At 38.6% G+C, this 22889-nt stretch overlaps 1 protein-coding gene across 2 annotated transcripts in view; it reads right to left on the reverse strand.

Moving 5' to 3' along the window:
* The window catches only part of PREP (prolyl endopeptidase), a 119185-nt gene that overhangs the window by 83832 nt on the left and 12464 nt on the right, over nucleotides 1–22889 (reverse strand). For both annotated transcript variants that reach the window (XM_081294370.1, XM_081294371.1), the window contains exons 3-6: nucleotides 8382–8515; nucleotides 7137–7267; nucleotides 4680–4889; nucleotides 608–729 (exon numbers count right to left, since the gene is read on the reverse strand). In XM_081294370.1, coding sequence (XP_081150496.1) covers nucleotides 608–729; nucleotides 4680–4889; nucleotides 7137–7267; nucleotides 8382–8515 — 597 coding nt within the window. The remainder of the gene's footprint in view (nucleotides 1–607; nucleotides 730–4679; nucleotides 4890–7136; nucleotides 7268–8381; nucleotides 8516–22889) is intronic.

Raw genomic sequence — 22889 nt, forward strand, 5'->3', positions numbered from 1 at the left:
GAATGCATGAACACTTACAGATGGGAAAGTGTCTACAAGATGCTAATTCTAATGTGTAAACAAAATGCATGGAAAGAGCACAGCTGTGTAAAAAAGGAAGACACCTCTCTGTCTCACACATGCACATTCTCACTTGTGTGTGTGTAAAGAAAAATTTTAGGTTACTTTGCTCACCCCTGAATAGAATTCTGAGTTTTGAACTGCTCATGTTTTACTTTACATTATTGTCTTTTATATTTGTGTGTGTACTACTTTTAGTATTCAGATTTTTACACTGAGATCACTGTTAAAAGGTTTATCACCTTTGTCATTAAGAATCAATTTGAATATCAATATTTTTTTAAAAGAATATTGACTCAGGGCTGGACTTATGGCTCAGTGGTAGAGCACTTGCCTGGCACGTGCGAGGCCCTGGGTTCAATCCTCGGTACCACATATAAATAGATAAAATAAAGGTCCATTGACAATTTAAAAAAAAATACTAAAAAATAAAAAAAGAATATTGACTCAAAGGACTTTTACCATCCATAAAGATCACTGCATAACAAGAATATACCACCCATGACACATGATTTTTGAAGGTAAAAATCTCATAGCTGTACACTACCTCAGCTCCTCCCATCCACTTAGGCTCCTCAGGAAACTCAGCACACAAGATGTCTTCTGACTGATCAGTCCCCAGGACATGGTAGCAGAGCTTCTGGTGGAGATTGGTGGATGTCTCTGTGCCTGAGGAGTTAAAAATGTATACTGAAGTACAGTTGGCAATTTTAAGAAAATCAGTTTCACCTATATTATACAATGCTAGAAACAATTAAAATGTTAACTGGCTGGTTGCAGGATTGATGAACAAAAGTCAACTGCTTTCAGACACCAGCAATGAACAAGAAGAGTTTGAAATTACAAACACAATACTACTTCCACTAGTACCTAATCAAATGAAAGAAAGGTATATATCTAACAAAATATGTACAAGATCTGTATGAGGAACACTGTAAAACTTGATGAAAATAAAAGAGTAAATGAAGAATGAGCCCACACTTATGAATAGGAAGAGTCAATAATGTCAAGATGTCATTATTCCTTCCAACTCGACATATAGATTCACTATGATTCCAACCAAAATCTCAGCAAGGTGTTTTGTGGATTTGGACAAACTCATTTTAAAGTTGATATGAACAGGCAAAAAAGACTCAGAATAGCCAACACATTATTAAAGGTAAAGAATAAAGTTGGAGGACTGATACAAATTGACTTCAAGACATGCTATTTAAAGCTACAGTCATCAAGACAATGTGATATCAGTAGAAAGAATAAATACACAGATCAATGGAACAGAAATGAACTCCAGAAAAAGACCCACACAAAGGAACTAAGACAATACAATGGAGAGAACAATCATTTCAACAAAGGCAGCTGAAATGGTGGGGCATCACATGTTGAGAGAGGGAGGTGTAGGAGAGGAAAAGAAAGATCTGGACAAAGACTTTACACCTTTCACAAAAAATGAAATCACAGACATAAATGTAAAACACACTACACTACTACAATAAAACTCCCAAAAGAAAATAGGAGAAAATCTACATGAACATGGATTTTGGTGATAACTTTTTAGATACAACAAAAGCATAATCCATGAGATAAATAATTGATAAACTAGAATTCATTAAAATTGAAAAGTTATGCTTGGCAAAGGATATTATCAAAAGAATGAAAGGACAAGTCAGTGTCTGGGAAAAATGTTTGAAAAACCTATCTGATATAGAACTATTGTTCAAAATACAGAAAGAACTAATACTCAAAAATAAGAAAATAAACAACCTGATCAAATACTGGGACAAAGACCTTAATAGACACTTCACCAAAGAAGATATACAGATGGCAAAGAAGCATATGAAAATATGCTCCACATAGTACATGATCAGGGAGATGCAAATTATATCAAAAGAACTATTACACACCTATGAGAACAGCCAAAATCCAGGACGTGGATAACACCAAATAGTGGTGAAGATATAAAGCCACAGGAACTCTCATTCTTGGCTGGTGGGAATACAAAATGGTGCAGCCACTCTTTGGAAGAGTTTGAGAGGTTTCTTATAGAAGTACACGTACACTTACCACATGATGCAACCACGGTGCTCCTTAATATTTAACCAAAGGAACAAATTGTATGTCCACACAAAAACTTATCCACAATTTTTACAGCAATTTTATGCATAACTGTCAAAACCTGGAATCAACTAAACTATCCTTGTGTAGGTAAATGAATACACTGTGGTACATGTAGACTAGGTGGACCAATAATTTAAAATATTTTTAAAATATTTTTTTAGTTGTAGGTAGAAATAATACCTTTATTTATTTATTTTTATGTGGTACTGAGGATCAAACCCACAGCCTCATGCATGCTAGGCAAGCACTCTACCACTGAGCCACGACTTCAGTCCCCAGAATCTTTTTATGGTAGTGAAAATACTCTGTATGATACTATAATGCTAAATACATGGCATTATGTCCAAAACCACAGAACACACAATAAGAGCACACCCTAATGTATCATTATCACCATTTAGGTGATAATGCTGTGTCAATATAGATTCATCATTTATAACAAATGTACCACACTGATGGAGAAGGCTATGCGTATATACAGACAGGCAGTAGGTATGGGGGAAATCTGTTTCTCCCTCTTAATTTTGCTATGAATTCAAGTTTATTAAAAAAATAAATATCTAGTTGCACATCCACCTAAAAGTAGTACTGCTGATTTTAGAGATAGTTATAAGACTGAACTTTAGTTTTTCATTATGAAAACAAGAAGTTATCAGAGCAATGAAAGAAAAAAGATATAATATAAAAAATATTTATGGCACTTTGGAGATATTCATAGTTTTCCGGGAACCCTGTTAAGAAGCACAACATGAATTGCTTAGCTTAATTCACAAGGCCCCATTATAGTCTCAGAGGCTACACAGACCCTCTCAATAAGAGGGCAGAAAAATTACAGCGGGGAGATGATGTTGGCTTTCTTAAGTCAATCACATTTACTAATTATTATTATTTTTGCCACTTAAGGATGAAGAGAAATAACAACTTTCATGCTTCTCAGAGGTTAACTTAATAACACTGTACTTTAATAAAACTCAGCCAATTGTGCTTTTCTTATTTTTTGTCTCCCAGAGCTTGGAAATAACCAACACTGTCTAACTCTGGAGCACTCTTAACATAGGCTGCTAATTCAGTACAGGGCACAGATGTCTTTCTTTAGCCAACATTCTTGAACAAAAAGCCTACTCTTAGCTCCTCTTGTAGTTCATTGGTGAGTTAAGGAAAAGGTCTTACAGTAGTAGCCTCATCAAAAGGCAGCAAAAGCTAAAAGCGGCCAAAGGAGAAAAAAAGCATTGTAACCTTATTCTCAATTCAACTGGATGGGAAAACAGAAAAGAAATCAAGCATATCATAAAGATGACAAAGATACAGCAAGTCACGATAAGGGGGTCACATATAGAAGAAAGCCCCAGAGCAGCATACTCTGTCCTGTCTTCCCAAATTCTCCAGCAAGTCACTGAGCCCCTGTACCCAACCTCCTAAACTTTAATAGATTGTACAAATCAGCTGTACGACCATGAAGATAAGAGACTACAACATACCACGTGGAAATGTGGGTAGCATAATATAGATGATGCTGATGGCTTATACCAGTAAGACCCAAGGATGTGTCCTGTCTGGGGAGATTAAGAGTGAAGGGGAAAGGGGCTGGGTTGTAGCTCAGTGGTACAGTGCTAGCCTTACATGTTCAAGACACTGAGTTGGATCCTCAGCACCTTATAAAAATAAACAAATAAAATAAAGGTGTTGTGAAGGGGAAAGGAGGAATACAATAGGATCTTTGTGCAACCAAAGAAAACAATAAAAGTATGACCAGGAAGGCAGAAAGAGGAAACCAAAATACAATTAACAGGTGACTGTAACTACTGACCAGAGAGATGAGATTACTACAGCAACAGGTTTTACAATTACTGAGCATCATCCAATAAAGTGGTGTTGTTAAAAAATCCATCTTCTCCAATAATCCCTGGGACACATAACACAACTAAGGAAGACCCATACTAGGGGCATGATGGCCCCACATTTCTGAACCTATTTCCTCACCCTTTGAAAAGGGATGGCCCTATGACACTCTGGCTAACAGAATGCAGAGAAATTAGAGTGACCAGTCTAGGCATCAAAAGGCTTGTGCCTTCCAGCTCTCCCTCTTGGAATCCACTCCTGAGTCACCAAGTGAACAAGCCTGGGCCAGTCTACTAGCAGATGAGACCACACAGATCCAAGCTGAGATAGCCCAGTAGTCCCAGGCCAGGCCCCAGACATGTGAGAGCCAAGCCAAGATCAGACAACTGACTTGCAGCTGGCCACACACATGGCAGCCCTTAGCTAAGCCCAGAACTGCCTGGTCAACCCAGGGATCAGAAGAAAAAAAAAAAAGGCTATTATTCTAAACTAAGAATAAGTTTTGATGTGGTCTATTACATAGCAAAGCCAACTGACACAATGCCCTTTGAGAAAACCTGGCTTTAGCCTAAATAACCTCTAGGTAGAATTTAGCTTCTTTTTCAGTCTTGGGAAGTCACACCTCCTTTTGGGGAAATATGTGCTTCACTGAAGTCTTTACATACCATCACTCTTTCCATCCTGTTGAGGGTATGAGTTGTAGAACATTCCCTTCCCATCGTGGGTCCAGGCCATACAGCTGAACTTGACTCTTTCAAGCACATCAGGAAGTTCTTTGGCACCATCGACTTTCATGAACTTGATCGTTACCCAGTCTGAGCCACTGGCACTCAGACCATAGGCAAAATATTCACCATCTTCACTGAAGGCATAACCTATGGGACACAGAACCAATCAGATGGTGAAATGGGACACAACTCCTAGCCTTGCGTGCTATCCTCCATGCTGACCGACAAAGCTGTTTGCCATTAACACAGAAGCAGAAAATGGCAGCAGAATAATCAGGAAGGCTAATAGTGAGCAACCCTAGGGTTCAGCCCAGGTCTTACAGGAATCACTCTTATGACCCTGGACAAGGTCCCTAACCTCTCTAGGTCTTAGTTTCTTTACTGGTAAAAGGAAGCATAGGACTACATGCCCAGAAAGTTGCTTCCATTTTGAAATTTTTATAATTTGATAGGCAGTTCAGTTAAAAGCAGAGCTCATCTGAGACTTCTAGCATATTTTATTCATATGCTAAAGGGAATAAGGGGAAAAGAAAACTGCATTTAGAGTAATGACTGAATTATGACACAAACCACATAATAGAATTAAATTGTAGCTATTAAGTCATTTTTGGGACAGACTCCAGACTATTTGAAATCCCTCTTTACAACCTCATTTTCAGAGCATTACTGGCACCCAAAGATTGATGGCCACACTATCTGACATCATAGGCCCAGGTAAGTAGAGCTTGAGGATTTGCAATAAATGCTCATTACATACACATTTCAAAAGTAACCAAAAAGCAACACAGTTGTGTCATGTCCAGTCTTTAGGACCCGAAGACAGAATATTCTTACCACTGTGGAATGTTTCTGAACAAATATTTACATGTTTTATGTCATCTTTTACAATTATGAGGTATGTACAGCATTTGATACCACATCTACTAATACAGACTCCAACACGAGAGATTTCCTTTTAGGAATTTTGCTAAACTTTACTGTGGATTGAAAACTGTAAGAAGCTCAACTATTACCAGAGGTTTTCTACTCTTCTGCACAGAATTTTAATAGGAGATTAGTTTAAAATTTCATGCAACCTACTTATTAATACTTGTGAGTCCTATATAGCATCCAGGCTCATATATATGTAAATGCAAAATAAGAGTCTGAAAGGTAATGAGGGAGAAGAAAGATATTCACCTTTTATTGTACAGAACAGAACACTGTAGTGTTTGGATTATTTCTACACAGTTAGAAAATGTTCAGGAAAAATTTTCGAAAAACATTTTGATTTAAAATATATGTCTAAAAAAATCATATACTAAAAAAAAAAAGGCTTGACATGTTTATTCATAGTGTCACTTCCCTATAATACCACTCTGAGAAAACTCATCAAGGCCAGGTCTTGTTCCTAATTCACCTTCTCACCCATGAGGGCCTTGTATGCAACAAATATTCCATAAAGAAGCCACTGGAATGCATCACCAGGACAAGAGGCAAGCCTCTGTTATAATAATGAAGTCCTTACTCATCATATATAGATTGAAAGATATATCTTGGTGAAAACTAAACAATTCCTATACAAAATACATTATGGCAACACAACCAGTATACGGAATTCATTAAAACTACAGACTCAGATTTATGGAACACTTTTTATCAAGGTGCTGGTGTCTTTCAATACTGATTCAATAAAGATCCATTATTTACATACTCAAGACTATTCTGGGGAAGGAACACAGCACTATGGAGAAACCCAGTCACTGTTCTCAATTCTAGAGAGCCAAACTTGTAACTCTGCTTTATCCACAGAACAGATGGAACTCTAGGGGAAATGCTGAGCCAACTTAGATACCTGTATTGTTAGAGGACAGGGCATCAAGCAATCCAATTTCTACAAGGCTGTTTGTACTTTTTTTTTTTTTTTTTTTTTTTTTTTTTTTTACTTTTAATTCTAACATACTGGAGGTTAACTAGGCTTTAAATCTCTATTTATTCCCCCCAAGGAAACAGATTTGGTAATATTCTTTTCTGATTTCCTTTTATAATTGGAACATTCTTTATACAGATTAAATTTCTTATAAAAGAGGATGTAAGTTTCTCTAATCACTGATAGGCCTAAGGGATGTTATAGGAAATAATATTGATACTTCAAGATCCCAGAAGCTAATTTGGGTCCAGTGGAAATTATTATTCTCCAGTTCCGCTTCATGCCACCAGAGTGAGAAAGATGAATGTGACTATTCATGTGTTCTAAATATATTGTTCAAAAGTTAGCTTTCCTAATATTGTGTGTGCATCTGCTCTACAATATGGTTCGGACCCTGCCTGGCATTTCAGAGGTGAAGGCACTGCACTAACTTCAGATCTGTGAGTAAAACTTAGGCCCTCCTGAGGGTCTGGTGTACTACTCACCTCGGAGAGCCACTGTTCCATCGTCAGACAGTATGTTGGGGTCAAGAAACACTCTGGCCTCACCCTCTAAAGAATCTTGAACGTATAATACTCGTTGGTTCTGCAAACCTGTATTATAAAAATAAAAATACCTAGGGACAGAGATGGTCTTTATTTAGTTTAACTCCATACAATAAAATGCCCCAGCTAAACACATAAGCAAAAAAATAAAACTCAAAACATAGAAAGGTACAACTTTAATTGGCCTCGACAGGGACATGAAGCCCCCAAGTGTGAAAAGGCCTACCAATTTCCTATACCTAGAACTTATGACCTGAACTGCATTCTGTATGCAAATAATTTATTGTAATTCTGCACATTAGCTATATAGAGACAAACACTGATTTGCTAAAATTAAAACTGATATTCAAAATAAAATGGTAACTTTTTCTTTTAATTGAAGAAGCAAGCAGATTTTCTAAAATAAAATTCTAGTTTGCTTCCCTGGCTAGCCTGCTAAGGTATGGGGCCAGTGCACTTGTTTGATAAAGGGCAAAACTGCATATATTTCAGGATTTGTGGGACATACATATTATGAAAGCAGCTGTGGCCAATACATAAATAAATGGGCATGGCTGTGTTCCAATTAGACTTTATCAAAAAAAAAACAGGTGGCAGGCAGGGTCTGGCATGCAGGCTCTACTTTAGAGATCTCTGTGCAAGTGGGGGAAGGGCCTAAGAAATCCTAAAGCAAATATGTAATGGTGGCTTCAAAGAGATTTAAAAAAAGAACAAGAGAATACATTTAAGTAGGTGTTAAAAGAGAGGAACAAGAGGGATGAACTCACAGACTCCACTTCCTGACCCATTTCATCATTCTTAGAAGGATAAATGCAAATAATAAAATGTTCTCAAGTAGCAGTATAAGCCAAAGATAATTAATTTTAGAGGCAAACACATCTCTATTGTTTATGAATCATCCTATCTTATCAACTACTAGCCACGGGACAACAATGATTTCCTATAATCTAGTTCTTTATAGGACATATCTTTACTAAACTTTAAACTTCTTAACCATTACTTTCCAAATTTGGATCAAACCTAAAAGAATAAAAATACATTATTCATATATTCAAGCACAGAAATTAATTCCCATTATAATCAAATTATTGTATAAACTGATAAGCTGTTTAGAACTTGTATTTTAAAATTTAAGAAAGCATTCAACTGAAAAATAGAAAATGAAATGAAAGCAATCCCACATACCGCTTTCCTTTCTTGAAGTGGCAACTATACTTGGGATAGTCGTACAGTTCAGTCATTCTCTCTTTGTATAAACCTCTGATGGGACACTGCTCGAGAAAGGGCACAGTGATCTTGTTCTGGGCCTCCACGAAGGCCTGTGGAGAAACCAAAATGGACAAAGCTGATCACATGTAAGATTTCCCATGTGGAATGTTATCCATTAATATGTACCAGCAAAATCATGTCTTTCCCTTAATAAAAACTCTTACATGGAACTAACCCAACTAATGCTTACAGAGCAAATCTTAACTCATTTAAAATCACAAAAATCCTATAGAGAAGATTCTTTTATCAGGCCAACTTTACAGATAAGAAAACTGAGGCTCCAAGTGTTCAAAATCTGCCTAACATTAAACAGGCATGGAGTAGCAGAACCAGCTCCTTAACCTATGCTCTCCACAAACATACTCTGCTTGAAAGTGATCTGTTTACAGTGCCAAAGTTCTTGTTCAGCAGGTGTCGCTCCCAGAAGAAATCAAAGAGAAAATGAGATATCCAGACACTACTACACTGATTTTGTTTTTGACTTACTATTCAAGACCTACCACCATATCAACTCCAGAGAACTTTGTTAAAATTTGCAACTAAAGAATATTTTTTTAAGAAATGGAAATTGGCATTGAATAAGAATATGGACAATGGTTTATAAGAAGGGTAAGAGATGGCATGAAGCATTCAGGAGATCTTGGCAGCAAAGGCAGGGAAAGGGGCTGTTTAAAAAAGATCAGTTGTATCCAAGCACACCCTATTTATAACTAAGCAGTTAGAATATTTATGGTACTATAAAAACTTGGCCACACAATAATTCATGTCTGGCTGTTGGTAAGAAATAAGAATAACTGTGTCAGCTCTAAATTCAACAGAAAGTTTCATCAGACATCTATACATAAGTAAATCATTAGGGAAAAACTTCAGGAAACAATTAAGAATGTATTTATATGGCACAGATTTATTATTACCAGTCCAATTCTGGACACATTATCAAGCTTTCAGGGTCCATCTGAACTCAGAATGTTCTTTTAAGTGCTTTGGGTTCCCCTACCCAAACCACCAACCCTGAGCTAAAGAATCATTTTGTGCTGAGAAGCTATTCTAAATTTCATTAATGTTCACAATGCACTTGAAAAAAGAAAGAATGTAAAGCATGAATATAGTGATTAACAACAATTTTGCAAGAGGACCAATTCAAGAAAAATAAAATTGTTATGGGTTACAATTTTTATCAGGCAGAAAATGAAATTTGTTGAGTTCTACAGAATATATTCTCACCTGTCTATTGTGAAGACTTGGCAAACTGCCTTGGCCTGTTTTCCTAAGGCCCTTGAACTAAAAAAAGATATTTTTAAAGAACAGGGGGCAGAGGGACCAACAGAGACCCACTGTTACCTTGTGGATTACAATGCCTAAAATATTTACTATGTGGCCCAGTATATAAAGAGTTTGCTGACCCCACTACATCTCACTAAAAAGAGTGTGAAGGAAGAAAATAGCTTTTGCTTTTAGTTACAAAACTGATGCATATCTGAGAAGCCACACAGTGGCAGTAGCAGTTTGAAGATCACGAAGTGCGTCCAAGAGCATGATCTCATTTTACGGTGGAAGGAAGTATCCTGCCTACTTCACAGACAGGGAGATGGAAGCATGTGGTATAAAAGACCCTGGTCAAGGTCAAGCAGTGAGTTAGCAACATCTTTGAGGCTGGAATTGCTATATATCAGTCACAATAACAGAGACTGATGTTGAATGTGAGGATGAAGCAGATCCACTGGGAGAAGAAAGGGGCAGCCTGGGTCTCCTGTGATTTCCTCCTACTTGGGCTAGGCTAGGCTAGGCTCGACTAGGCTGGGTTGGCTGGGCTGGGCAGGGCTGGGCAGGACAAGCAGATCAGGGAGCTGGGGCATCCATGTGGACTTAACTAAAACCTAGCATGCATGAAGAAAACTAAGGATAGAAGGAACTTATCATAAAGGTCATATATGACAAACTCAAAGTTAACATCATAGTGAATGGAGAAAACCTGAAAGTATTTCCTTTAAAATATGGAACAAGATAAAAATGTCCACTCTCACCACTCCTATTCAATATAGTATTAGATATTCTAGACTGAGTAATTAGGCAAGAGAAGAAAATAAAAGGTCTAAAAACAGGAAAGAAAGAAGTCCAATCATCACTATTTGCAGATGATATGATCCTACACTTAGAAGATTCAAAAAGTTCCACCTGAAGATTGCTAGAGCTAAGAAACAAACTCAGCAAAGTAGCCGGTTACAAAATCAACATATAAAAATCAATAGCTTCTCTATATACAAATAATGAACCTGCTCAGAAAGAAATCAGGGAAAATAATCCCATTCACATTAGCCTCAAAAAACAAATAAAACCTAGGAATAAATCTAACCAAGAAGGTGAAAGACATCTACGCTGAAAACTAAAGAACACTGAAGAAAGAAATTGGAACACAAAGAAGATGGAAAGATCTCCCATGTTCATAGATAGAATGAATATGGTTAAAATTGTTAAAATGGCCATATTACCAAAAGCAATATATAACTCAATGCAATTCCCATCAAAATACCAATTACATGCTTCACAAAATTAGAAAAAAACAGTCCTAAAATTCATTTGGAAAAACAAAAGACCAGAATAGCCAAAGCAACTCAAAGCCAAAAAAGCAACAATGGAGGCATCACAAAACCCGGCTTCAAGTTATACTCCAGAGCTATAGTAACAAAACCTTCATGGTACTAGCACAAAAACAGGCACACAGACCAATGGTACAGAACAGAAGACAATGGGACAAACCCGATGTCTACAGTTGGCGGATCCTAAACAAAGGCACCTAAAACATACATTGTAGAAAAGACAGCCTCTGTAACACATGGTGCTGGGAAAACTGGTTATCAATGTGTAGAAGAATGAGACTAGGCCCTTATCTTTCACCCTGCACAAAAGTCAACTCAAAATGGAGCAAAGACCTAGGACTTAAACCAGAAACTGCAACTTCTAGAAGAAAATGTTGGATCAGCATTCAAACATAAAGGCAGGGGCTATAACTTCCTCAATAGGATTCCGAAAGCTCAGAAAATAATGCTGAGCTTCAATAGATGGATAATAATTAAAAATTTTATTCACAGCAAAGGAAACAATTAAGAATGTGAAAAGAAAACCTACAGAATGGGAGGAAAATCTTTGCTAGCTACTCTTCTGACAGAAGATTATATAAAGAACTCAAAAACTCACCATCAAAAAGATAAAAAATCCAGTAAATGGGCAAATGAATTAAATATATGCTTCTCAAAAGAAATATAAATGGCCAATAAAAATATGAAAAAAAAATGTTCAACGTCTTTAGCAATTAGGGAAAAGCAAATCAAAACTATACCAATAATTCACCTCACTCCATTTAGAATGGCAGCCGTGAAGAATACAAACAATAAATGCTAGAGAAGAGGTGGGGGATGGGGGGAAGGAACATACTGTTGGTAGGACTATAAATTATTATAACCACTGTGGAGATTGTTTGGAGGTTCCTCAAAAGACTAGGCATGGAACCACCATATGACTCAGCTATATCACTCCTTGGTATTTATCCTAAAGAATTAAAGTCAGCATACTACAGTGATACATGCATACCCATGTTTACAGCAGCACAATTCACAATAGCCAAATTATGAAACCAGACTTGGTGTCTATCAATGGAGGAATGAATAAAGAAAATATGATACACACACACACACACACACAGTGGAGTTTTATCTGGTCATATAGAAGAATGAAATTATGTTATTTGTAGGAAAATAGATGGAATTTGAGAAAGTCAAGGGCCATATATTTTCTCTCATATGTAGAAGCTAGAGAAGAAAAAGGAAAAGAAAGATTGGGGGGTGTGCCTCATGAAAATCAAAGGGAGATTAGTAGAAGAAGAGGGGTGAGGAGGAAGGACAGGCAAAGGAGAAATACTTGAAACAAAAATGATCAAATTATACTGTTATATCATGTGCACACATGAATATGGAATAACGAGTCCCATTTTTTTATGATTATAATGCACCAATAAAAAATTTCAAAAAGACCTTAGTGTGTAGTGCTGATCTTGGCATTGTGGAGGGAGGTAGGTGATGAATCCAAGGCAAGATCTTTGCCATGAGAGCTCGCATTCTACTGGGAGAGCAAACCCAAGCCATAGGATTGCAGAGGGTGGCTGATTCTGAGAATATACGCAGGGGAATCAGTGGGGCCACACTGCCACTCACAGCATCATGTGTAGCCCAGCACTGGTCCCTCAACTGTCGGCTACCAGCCTGCTCATGATGAGATGAGTACAGATTCCAGGGTGAGTACTGAGAACCTTTGTAGCAATGTGACATTGTTGCAGCACTTTGTTATATTTTACAACCTCAATCCACAATGGTTTAGAAACTGACAAACCAATCTTTTGTGCAGATCTTGGCGGGCACTTACTTAAACAGGTGGGCAGGCAAGCCCTTCTGCAGGGGTCTAGAACTGAGGTCTGAGAACTAAGATTGAGTAGCAATGCAAGGTGGGACAGAGTGCCCCAGAAAGGTGAAACCACAGGTGTAGGGTCCCTGGCAGGGGGAGGAGGTTGGCAAGTATGAAAAGTGAGATCAGGGGCACGGAGGGAGGGAGACAGGAGGTGCTGGCTGAGGGTGGAAGATGCTGCACCTTATAGCCTGATAAGAAGCTTCCATCTTTGACGAAAGTGCAAAAAAGCCATGGCTGGTTAAGGAGACTTTAAGGAAAACCATGTTTATCTTTTTTAAAGATTAGCCTGCATTGGATGAAGAAGAGACTGGGGCTGGGGAACAAAAAGTGGAACCAGGAAGGCCAATTATGAGACTGGGGCAGTCCAGGTGAGAGGCCAAGTAGAACAGCTGGCCTCTTGAAGGAGCAGGAACAACTATTGTAATAGGAATAGACACAGAAAATGTGCACAGTGCACATCAGTTTGCAGTTTTGATGTCTACTTTCTAGAAAGGCTTTCCAGAACATTCTAAGTAAGTAGTCTGAACGCTAAGTAGGTTCCCACACTGAGACCCCAGCAGGCTGATGGTCTTGACTGGTCTCACCTTCTCCTCTGGGGAATCTTGAGGACAACACTCTAATGCTGAACTGCATTCAGGCTGCCCTTAGGCCTTGGCGGGTGCAAAGGTCATAGGATGCTCAGTTCATTTTTCTATTTTCTTTGGAAAATTGTGTGCTTCAATGGTTTCTCTATTTTGCTTTGCTTTTTTGACATCACAGTATAATCACAAATACTATGACGGAATCCAGCTTACCTAAAAGCAGATCCACTGCTTTTTCTCATATAATATTTTCATAAAACACAATACCAGGCTTAATAATGCTATTAAATAATTTTAAGATTAATACATCCAATTTTGTGGCCTCCCATCCACAAATGTTCATCTACTACTTTAAGTAGAGTGGTACTTAAAGTCTGTACTCTTCCAAGTCAAGTATCTAGATGCAAAATCAAAAAATGTTCAAATTCCTAAAAGTCTCAGGTTCTATCATGACACACATCTTCGTACTTGGGAAAATTTTTCTCATGAAGATGGTAGCACATTTTCTGTAAAGAGGCTTTGATAAATTTAGAGTTTCAAAGAATGTCTAATATTTCTAATACTTTAATCAGGAAAATACCTTGTCATTTATGTATATATTAATTCTTGATCTGTGTGGCTTCTTGGTCTAAAAACTAGAACAAATTTGGGCAAAAGGGATAAGGATAAAAGAAATAAAAATACTGGAAGAATCACATGGTGATAAAGAAGCACAGTGAGGCAAATGCAGAATCTTTGGTCTTCAAGGAGTTTTATCATGCACAGTCACAAATCAGGATTTATTATAATAACTGACACATGAAAGTCCAGTTATGATGCATGGAGCTGAGCTTCTAAAGGAGACTAACATTTTAGATTTTATAATTGAGACTAACTGGAACACATTTTCCTAGCAAAGAGTAACTACTCAAAACTAAGAAATCCTATTCATATCTCATTTGATTTGACTATTGTAAGGCTTAAAAACCAAGCAAAATCAATACAGCTATTATGGATGACAGTATGGAAGTTCCTCAAAAAACTAAAAGTAGAACTACCATATGATCCAGCAATCCCACTACTGGGTATATATCCAAAAGGGATGAAATCACACAAAAGAGAGATTTGCATGCCCATGTTTACTGCAGCACTAGTCACAACAGTCAAAATACAGAATCAACATATAATCTTCAGTGGGTGAATGGATACTTACACACTAGAATATTATTCAGTCATAAAAATACACGAAACCCTGTCATTAGCAGCAACATGGATAGAATTGGAGGTTGTTATGTTAAGTGAAACAAGTCGAGCACAGAAGGACAAATATTTTTTTCTCACTTGTTTGAAGAAATTGTGAAAGAAGAAAACTGAATAGTGGTCACTAGAGACAGGGAAAGGTAAATTGGAAGGGGAACAGAAAGAAGGTCAATAAAGGACACCAAAAACACAGAGTGAAGGAATCACAACTGGTTCTCCTTCAGTTCTTCCTATTTGGGGGCAAAACAATCTAGGATATATTTCACAATGACTAGATGAGCACAAAATTCCCAGCACATAAAAATGACTAATGGTTAGAAGAGATGGAAATGCCTATTATCCCTGATTTGATGATCACATTGTATACAGGTATTGAATAGCCATAATATACCCTGTAAAGATAAACAAATTGAAAATAATTTTAAAAACCAGTTTTCAATTCTAGAAATCTGCTGTACAACATTGTGCACATAGTTAATACTGTATTGTGCACATAAAAATTTGTTACAAGGGTGGAAATCATGTTAAATGGGCCTATCACAATTTAAAGGGGCGGGAGAAGCAAGCTCCCTGGCAGAGGGTGAGTGAGTCTGGGAGTTGGAGATTCCTTTACTCCTCCTGCCTTTAAAAAGAATGTTTTCAAGTTGTCCCCACAAACACTGCACTTTAACACACGAAATACTCAAGTCTGATGAGATAAGCCAGGCACAGAACAACAAATACCTCATGATTTCATTTACATGTGGCATCTAGAAGGGTTAAGATCACAGAAAAAGTAAAATGGAAGTAACCAGAGGTTGGGATGAAGTTACTGGGGAGATGCTGGTCCAAGGACACGGAATTTCAATTAGATGTAAGTTCAAGCCATCTACTGTACATTATGGTGACTATAGCTAATGACAATACACTGCACACCTGAAAACTGCTTACAGAGTTGATTTTAAAGTGTTCTTGCCACAAAAATGATAAGCATGTGAGGCATAGTATATGGCAAATACCTTGATTTAGCCATTCCACAATGTATACATAGGGCAAAACAATGTGTTGAACACTGTATATAAACATAAGAATTTTTTTCTTATTAATTGAATACATATATGTACACACACACATATATATACACACTTAGGCAATAGAGACATAAGTAGGCCCACTTACAGATTGCTCCACATCTAAATTCGTACATTCTAACTGCCTTTCTAAGCAGAAGTATAAATAAAAAAAAAAAACAAGCTGGTGGTGTAGCTTGGTAGTAGAGCATTTGTCTTGTATGTGCTAGGTCCTGGGTTCAATACCTAGGAAGCCACCAAAATAGATAGATAGATAGATAAACAAATAATACAGGTCATGAAAAAACATAAAACCATCCTATTCTTTTACAATTCTTACGTAAATGAATAAGCATGATGCTCACAGTGACTCATTAACTAAATATTTATACAAAACAATGTGATATGTCACATGGTGATTAACAAGATGAATTAGGGATAAAGATAAATGCTATGAGAGTGCAAGAGAACAAAGGCAGGGGAAACTACCTCCAGGAGGGTTGAGTTGACAGGGGGTGGTGTGGTCTGCAGGCGGTCAAGGTGACCAGGAGGGACTTCTGTGGGGAGACCTGCTTTTCATGTGTCAACCTCCCCTTTCCAACTACCAACAAAAACCAGGCATGGTATAATCTACACCCCGTGAACTTTGAGGAGTTTCTGCTACATGTATAGTTGGCACTCTGCACCCACACTAGATTTGACCAACTGTGAATTAAAAGCATTTTGGGGGGAAATGGTTTCCTTACTAAACATGTATGAACTTTTTTTCCCTTGTCACTTTTCCTGAAACAATACAGTATAATAACTATGGATGCAGCACTGTATTATGTATATAATCAACCTAGAGACGATTTAAAGTATATAGGAGAATATATGTAGGTTATATGCAAATATTACACCATTTCATATGAGGGACTTGAGCATCTGGGGCTTTGGTATCCAGGAGTGGTCCTGGAATCAATCCCCTGCAGACACCCAGGGATGAGAATGATATACAGAGGACCTAGTTAAAGAATTAGGAGCTCTGGAGAAAGTGGCTGGTGTCCCAGCAAAGCCTGGCAAGAATCCCAGCCTAGGTGACGGGCTGAGTGTCCAGGAGGCCAGGGGGGCAGCACTCTTGAGTCCCCCTCACTTCAGCAAAATTCAGAAGCTACTCTCCATGGGCAGGGATCCCCATATAGCAAGAAGTGGCAAAGCTCACCCAAAGCTGAGGACTAAGGCCCAAGAGGACAGAAGTTACCTAGAAGACTGGAAGTTGGTCATGCCAAATAGAGACAGAGATACTTCTGCTTTCCAGGAAACACATCTATAAATTGAGACTACAGAAGATTGGGAAAAGGTGCTTTCCAAGGGTAATATGAGGAATCTCTACCCCCTCTCTTCCAAAAAAAAAACGTTCTCTTTTCCAGTACTCACTGAACATGAACAAAAACCTTAAACCCCAAGAAGAAAAGCTTGTTCAGGACAGCTGTGACCTCATTGCCATGAACCTCAACTAAGTGAGGTGCCTTTCTCTTCCTGGCCCACAAACGCCCCCCCTCATTCCTGAGGAGAAATATCTAATTCAATTCATGAGAGCCCAGATCCTTTTGACTTGTCCTTTAAAGTGACAGCCCCATCTCCTTTAGGACCACCTGCTCTCGGGTAAGGAGAACTCATAATAGGGAGCTGCTAAGCTACACAAGGTCAACAGGCCAGATGGGGCCTTCTAGAAGGCCAGTGAGGGCTCTTTCTACATTCTCAGCCCATTCCCAACTTGTTCCCTTACTGGGGCTAGTTATTATCAACCATGGACAATGGGAACAGAGATGCTCATTTTAACCCCAGGATAAAGCTTCGTTTTCAATACTAGTCATTACCAGGAAATACAAATCAAAGCTAAAATTTTAATCCCATTTATCTCAGAGATTCTACTGAGCAGAAACCTGGTAAGAAAAGTAGCTATTTGCACCTCAAATCCAAACCCAAACTTCAATTACATATGGATTATGAAGAAAGTAAACACATCCACATCCTTTCTTGAATGATCCTGTTATCAGTGAGGAAGTCCAAAGGAAAATAAGAATACTTGGAAAATAGGAAAAACAATACACACTGAAGATCATGGGATGTGGCCAAAAGAAATCTATTTCTTTCTGATACTTTGGAGTCAGAGAGGGGTGTCTGATCTTTGCGGGCCAATCAGAGCATCTCAGCCCCAGATCCTGGGCTCCAAGATATCCTTGCAGGAAAAAGCTGCAGCTGTCCTTAGCATGACTTGCACACACTCCAGAGGAGCCCACCTGTTCTAGTCCCACAGCAGTTACTTTGGGAATGCACAGGACCAGGCCTGAGAAACTGAGTGTGCTTGTCTAGATATGCCACCTACACAATGTACTCAAGGAGGAACATCTGGCCCAGGTGAGGTGCTCTTTACGCAAATAAAAGGACTGGGTTCTGAAAATGACAGTTATGTCTTCAAAGAATCTGAAGTTGACTTTCTTTCTCCATCAGATCTTATCATATGCAACTGTGCACTCTCAGTAAGGATCCTGGGTTCCTGTAGCTGGCACCTCCATAACACAGATATTACAGATTCCACTATTTTCTATGCTAACTCCCTTCTACTTTCTTCAATATAAGTAAACTCTGTTTGTTTTTATTAGCAGTGTTTCCCCCATCAATTTCCCTCTACGAGCAACAGTCAATAAACTAGTTGTGAACCCTAGCAAAGCAATCAGAAAGGGTTTTTTCAGGAGCAGAGCTGAACACTGGCAGATAGAAGTCATCTCATCTTAGGAGAGATGGGGCTGTTAAGGACTGTGTGAAACCTAGAGATAAGACCCATCTTTCCTTATCACATAGGAGAAGTGGCTAAAAACAAAATGATTAAAGATGAGCAGAGGACCTAAGAGACAAAGAGACTGATTCCCAGAAATACCATGTGCACCCTGGTCCAGACTAGCATAAATGCATTCACCCTGGACTCCAATTCTGTGAGCTACGCAGCTCTTCTTCTTATAGGAGCCAGACTGAGCTGGGTTTAAGATGCTGTTCATCAACAGTCCTGGTTACAATAGCCCTCCCAGGGGCCATGAATTTGCTGAGCAATGTGAGGCTGGATGACCAGGAACAGGCCTGGAGGAGGAGGAACTCAGAGGAGTTTGACTGCAGACTATCTACCTGGAACTAGAATAAGTTATTTGCACTAAAGGGATTTACCATTAGATTTAAAAAAAAATGAAATTAAACTAAACATTCAAATCAAAAAGTATTTGGAATAAAAAAAAAGTTAATGAACTAGGAAAATTAGTATAAGTTTTATGTTATAGAGCTGCTTCTTTAAAAGAAAGGTTTGTAGTTAGATGTACCAAAGGTCTGGCTAAACTAATCACAAAAAGGGGAAAAAAGTTACAGATACTCAGAAATTAGGAATGACAAAGAAATGTAACCACAGACAGGGAGAGTAAAGTCATTTCAAGAGAATAACCCCTGCCAGTAAAGTTGAAAACTTCAACAAGATGGATAATTTTCTAAGGAACACAAATGACTAAAAGTGATCCAACAAGAAAATCTGAGCAGAGCAATAACCATGAATAAAGTGGGGAAAATAGCCTAAGGATTAATAAAAAGACTTATCCTGGGTCGCTGTAAAAACAAGGTCTTTCAGTGGTTCCAGAAGCAGATAATTTCTATGCTATTTAATGATTGGTGCTAAGGCAACAGTGAACATTTATTAAGCACTTATTGTGTGCCTGTCGCTTTGAAGAATGGTTCAAAAACACTTATTTAGTTTTCACCACAACTATGTAAGGTGGTTTTCTCCAAATTATAGGCCAGAAAATTGAAGCTTGGAGAGGCTAAAAACATGGCCTCACATCCAGTAAAACTGTGGAGCTATAATTCAAACCTGTCTTTCTACTTCTAAAGAACTACCTCAAGGATGGGAATACAGATCTCTACTGAAATCAGATGCTCCAGAAGCAGAGCTTGGGCACCTGTGTTTTTAACGAGTGCCCCAGATGATTTTTTTGAGTGTGTACTTTTTCCCATTAGACATGACAGAATGGGATAGTAAAATGAATTTTAGGCAACTAAATATTAAAAAAATTAAATAAACAAAGTGGGTTCAAAGAAGTCATAATTATCTTATTTCTTTAGCTGTAAGCTGTTTTCCCAAAGATAAGTATGTCTGTCTTTTATCTATTCTTTTTGTTGTTTTTTTTTTCTTTTACATTATTGGAGATGGAACCAAGGGCCTTGAACCTGCTATGCAAGTGCTCTCCCACTGAACTACACCACGAGCCCCTAGATACTGTATGTCATGTCAACATTCCTTACAGAAAAACCACATCACTGATACCAAAGCTGAGTAACTGCCCACAGGGAAAATATTAATGGCAAGTACTTCAAGCACTTTGAAGGCAGAATTAGACAGGCAGAAAGGCAAGGGTAACAGAGGGATGGAAATATTAACACCTTCACAGCTTTTCTTTCACCCTTATCAAGATAACCTGCCCCTGCTCCAACCTATTGCTTAGGTCATATGTCCCAGGGATTATCCCTCCCTACAGGAAGTTATAAAAGTTGTTAATTAATGTACCCAGGGGCCCCTTCCTGCCTGGATCACTCCATTTGGCCCCCCCCCCCCATCTGTCTGCTTCTCATCTTTGGTCATCCCACCTGGCCCTAGTCATGCAGGAAGGGAGAGATAAGTAGGAAGAGAGCAGGAGAACAAAGAAAATCAACTATGTATAAAAGAGGCAGAATGCGCTTACTTTTTGGGATACCAGGATACTAGCTATGGCCCGCTTCTCCCTCCCAGGAGAAGTCTATGTTACCCCTTTATAAATAAATCCTACTTTATATGTTTGCCTTGGTGTGCTTCTCTTGTGTTATACAACAACACGTGAGGAAGCAGAACTCGTTACTGGTAACCAGTAGTATCAATTTCATTCGTGGCTTAGGTCTGCTCTTCTATGATGGAGGTTTCCATAACAGTAAATGAATGGGGCTAGATTCCTAGCCTCGACTCAAGATGCAGCCCGGTTCCTCTGGGCACTCACCTCTGGCTTGGCCACCTGCAACCTCTCGTCCTCCCAGGGTAGCAAGTAAATTCTACACTGGCACACACAACATCTGTGTCTTTCGACGGTGTATCCACATCATTTAACCTAATACTTGGCACAGGAAACAGAGGGTAAATTGATGACAGAAGGTCGAGGGGAGGAAGGGAAAAAGAGGGGATGGAGCAAATATAAAGAAAGGATGAAGCCACGCTCCCTCCTGTCTAAGTGAGACAGGCTGCTTTCCTGCCACTCCAGGAGCTTCTACAAAAACCTCCTCTGACTGATGCCGTGTGGAGGGACATGTACACATCCAGAGTTTGGCCAATCAAGACTTCCTCTCTGGGGATGCAGTCACTTAAAAAGGGTATTGAATCAGTGAAAATCATCAATGCATTAGGAGCACTGGATGAGGAGTGAGAATTCCTGCCCTAGGATCTAGTTGCTCAAGCCTGGCCTTCAGTCCATCCCTACAACTGTCCTCATATCCTTGTCATAAGCCCCCTATTTCCATAACTTGGCCAGAATTGGTCTCCACTGCTTGCATTGAAAACACGGTTAGAGAAAGCAAAAAGAAAGGAGGTAGAAAAAGAAAAGGAAAAGTTAGTGCTTAGAAGAAAGGCATGACCTAGTATCAGCAACTTCCTCATACCTTTGACAATTATCCCAGCCAAAAATTAAAAGGAATTTGTACCCTAAGTACATATTTCAAGTGTGGACTTATGGGAAGTATGTTTATAGACTAATGAGGCTAAACATCCCCATGGGAAGTAATGAGACATTTGAGACATAAGAAGTCGTGAAGATTGAGATAATGTGTGGTAATATATTTGCTGAAAGCATTTCCTGTCTGCACTAAAGAAGAGATGACACATGGTAGCAAGTCTCAATCCAGGTCCTTATGTGAAACATTAATGAATGGGTGGAAGGGAGTTTGGCAGGCTAGCTTTATGGGTGGGATTCACAAGGTACTAATTAAAAGAGATCTGATCAAATTGCTTTAAGGTGGTCTTTACCTAGTTTAATCACTACACTCAGAACAATGAAACCACACTTAAAAGTCACAGCTCCATTCAAAAGTTAATGCCAAGAAAGCATCTTTTTTGTGAAAAACACAGAATTCAAAAGGAAAATTGGGCTGCGTTTCTGGATGAAATAAAGAGATGAGGCTATGAAGTTCAATAGTCCAACTAAACAACTAAGGGAGCAGAATCGGACCACCTGCATTCCAAAGGGTTTAAGCAACAGTGCCAAACAGCACCCTCTTCACTGGCATGTGAAAAAGACTTCTACAAACATTCTCACTTGGGTGTCATTACACCTTGCAGCTAAGTGAATATATATGATTTTATTAATAGACAAAGAAAATGAATCCCCATTTGGTAACTTCCTGGCCACAGAAGAAAACAGAAGACCAAAGTGTGTGTCTTCTGACTTCTGGTCCCAAATGACAGATATTCCATCTTCCACGTAGAAGCACTGGACATCACAGGATAGAGGAATGATCCACAAAGAGGATATTCCCAGTCTGAAGTCTTCAAGGAACAAAGTTAACCAAAACGAGTTTCTTCATACTTGTGATTCCCAATATCCTTCAGCTCCAATATTCAGCCTTCACGGCTGCCTTCTGGCGTAGAAACATTTAACTAGCCTTCAAGGTACTGAAAGTTTCAGGAGTGAGCTTCTTGCTTACTTGTTCTTGGTCAGTCTGACAATGCTGTGGCCTGACAGGGACAGGCAACAACAGAGGAAACCCTGCTCACATGGGTCCATACTATTATTCTTTCAGAGTTTGGCTCTGCACCCACTCTAGGGAAAGCACTAGATCCAGGTGAATCTGGGCCAGACTAAAACCTGAGAGGAACACAAACTCCTGCTACAGCCCTCCCAGGGTTAAACTTAAAGAACAAACACAAAAGCAAGCAAAAAACAAAAAACTGATTTCAGAGGAAGGGCACCATGGAAGGCAGGTTAACCTCCCTAAACTCTGTTCTCCACTGATCTCTGTGACATTATAAAATATCTACATTGAAATGCTAGGATGTTTCAATA

Source organism: Spermophilus citellus (assembly GCF_964194105.1).
Source record: "Spermophilus citellus genome assembly, chromosome: 5".
Taxonomy (NCBI): Eukaryota; Metazoa; Chordata; class Mammalia; order Rodentia; family Sciuridae; genus Spermophilus; species Spermophilus citellus.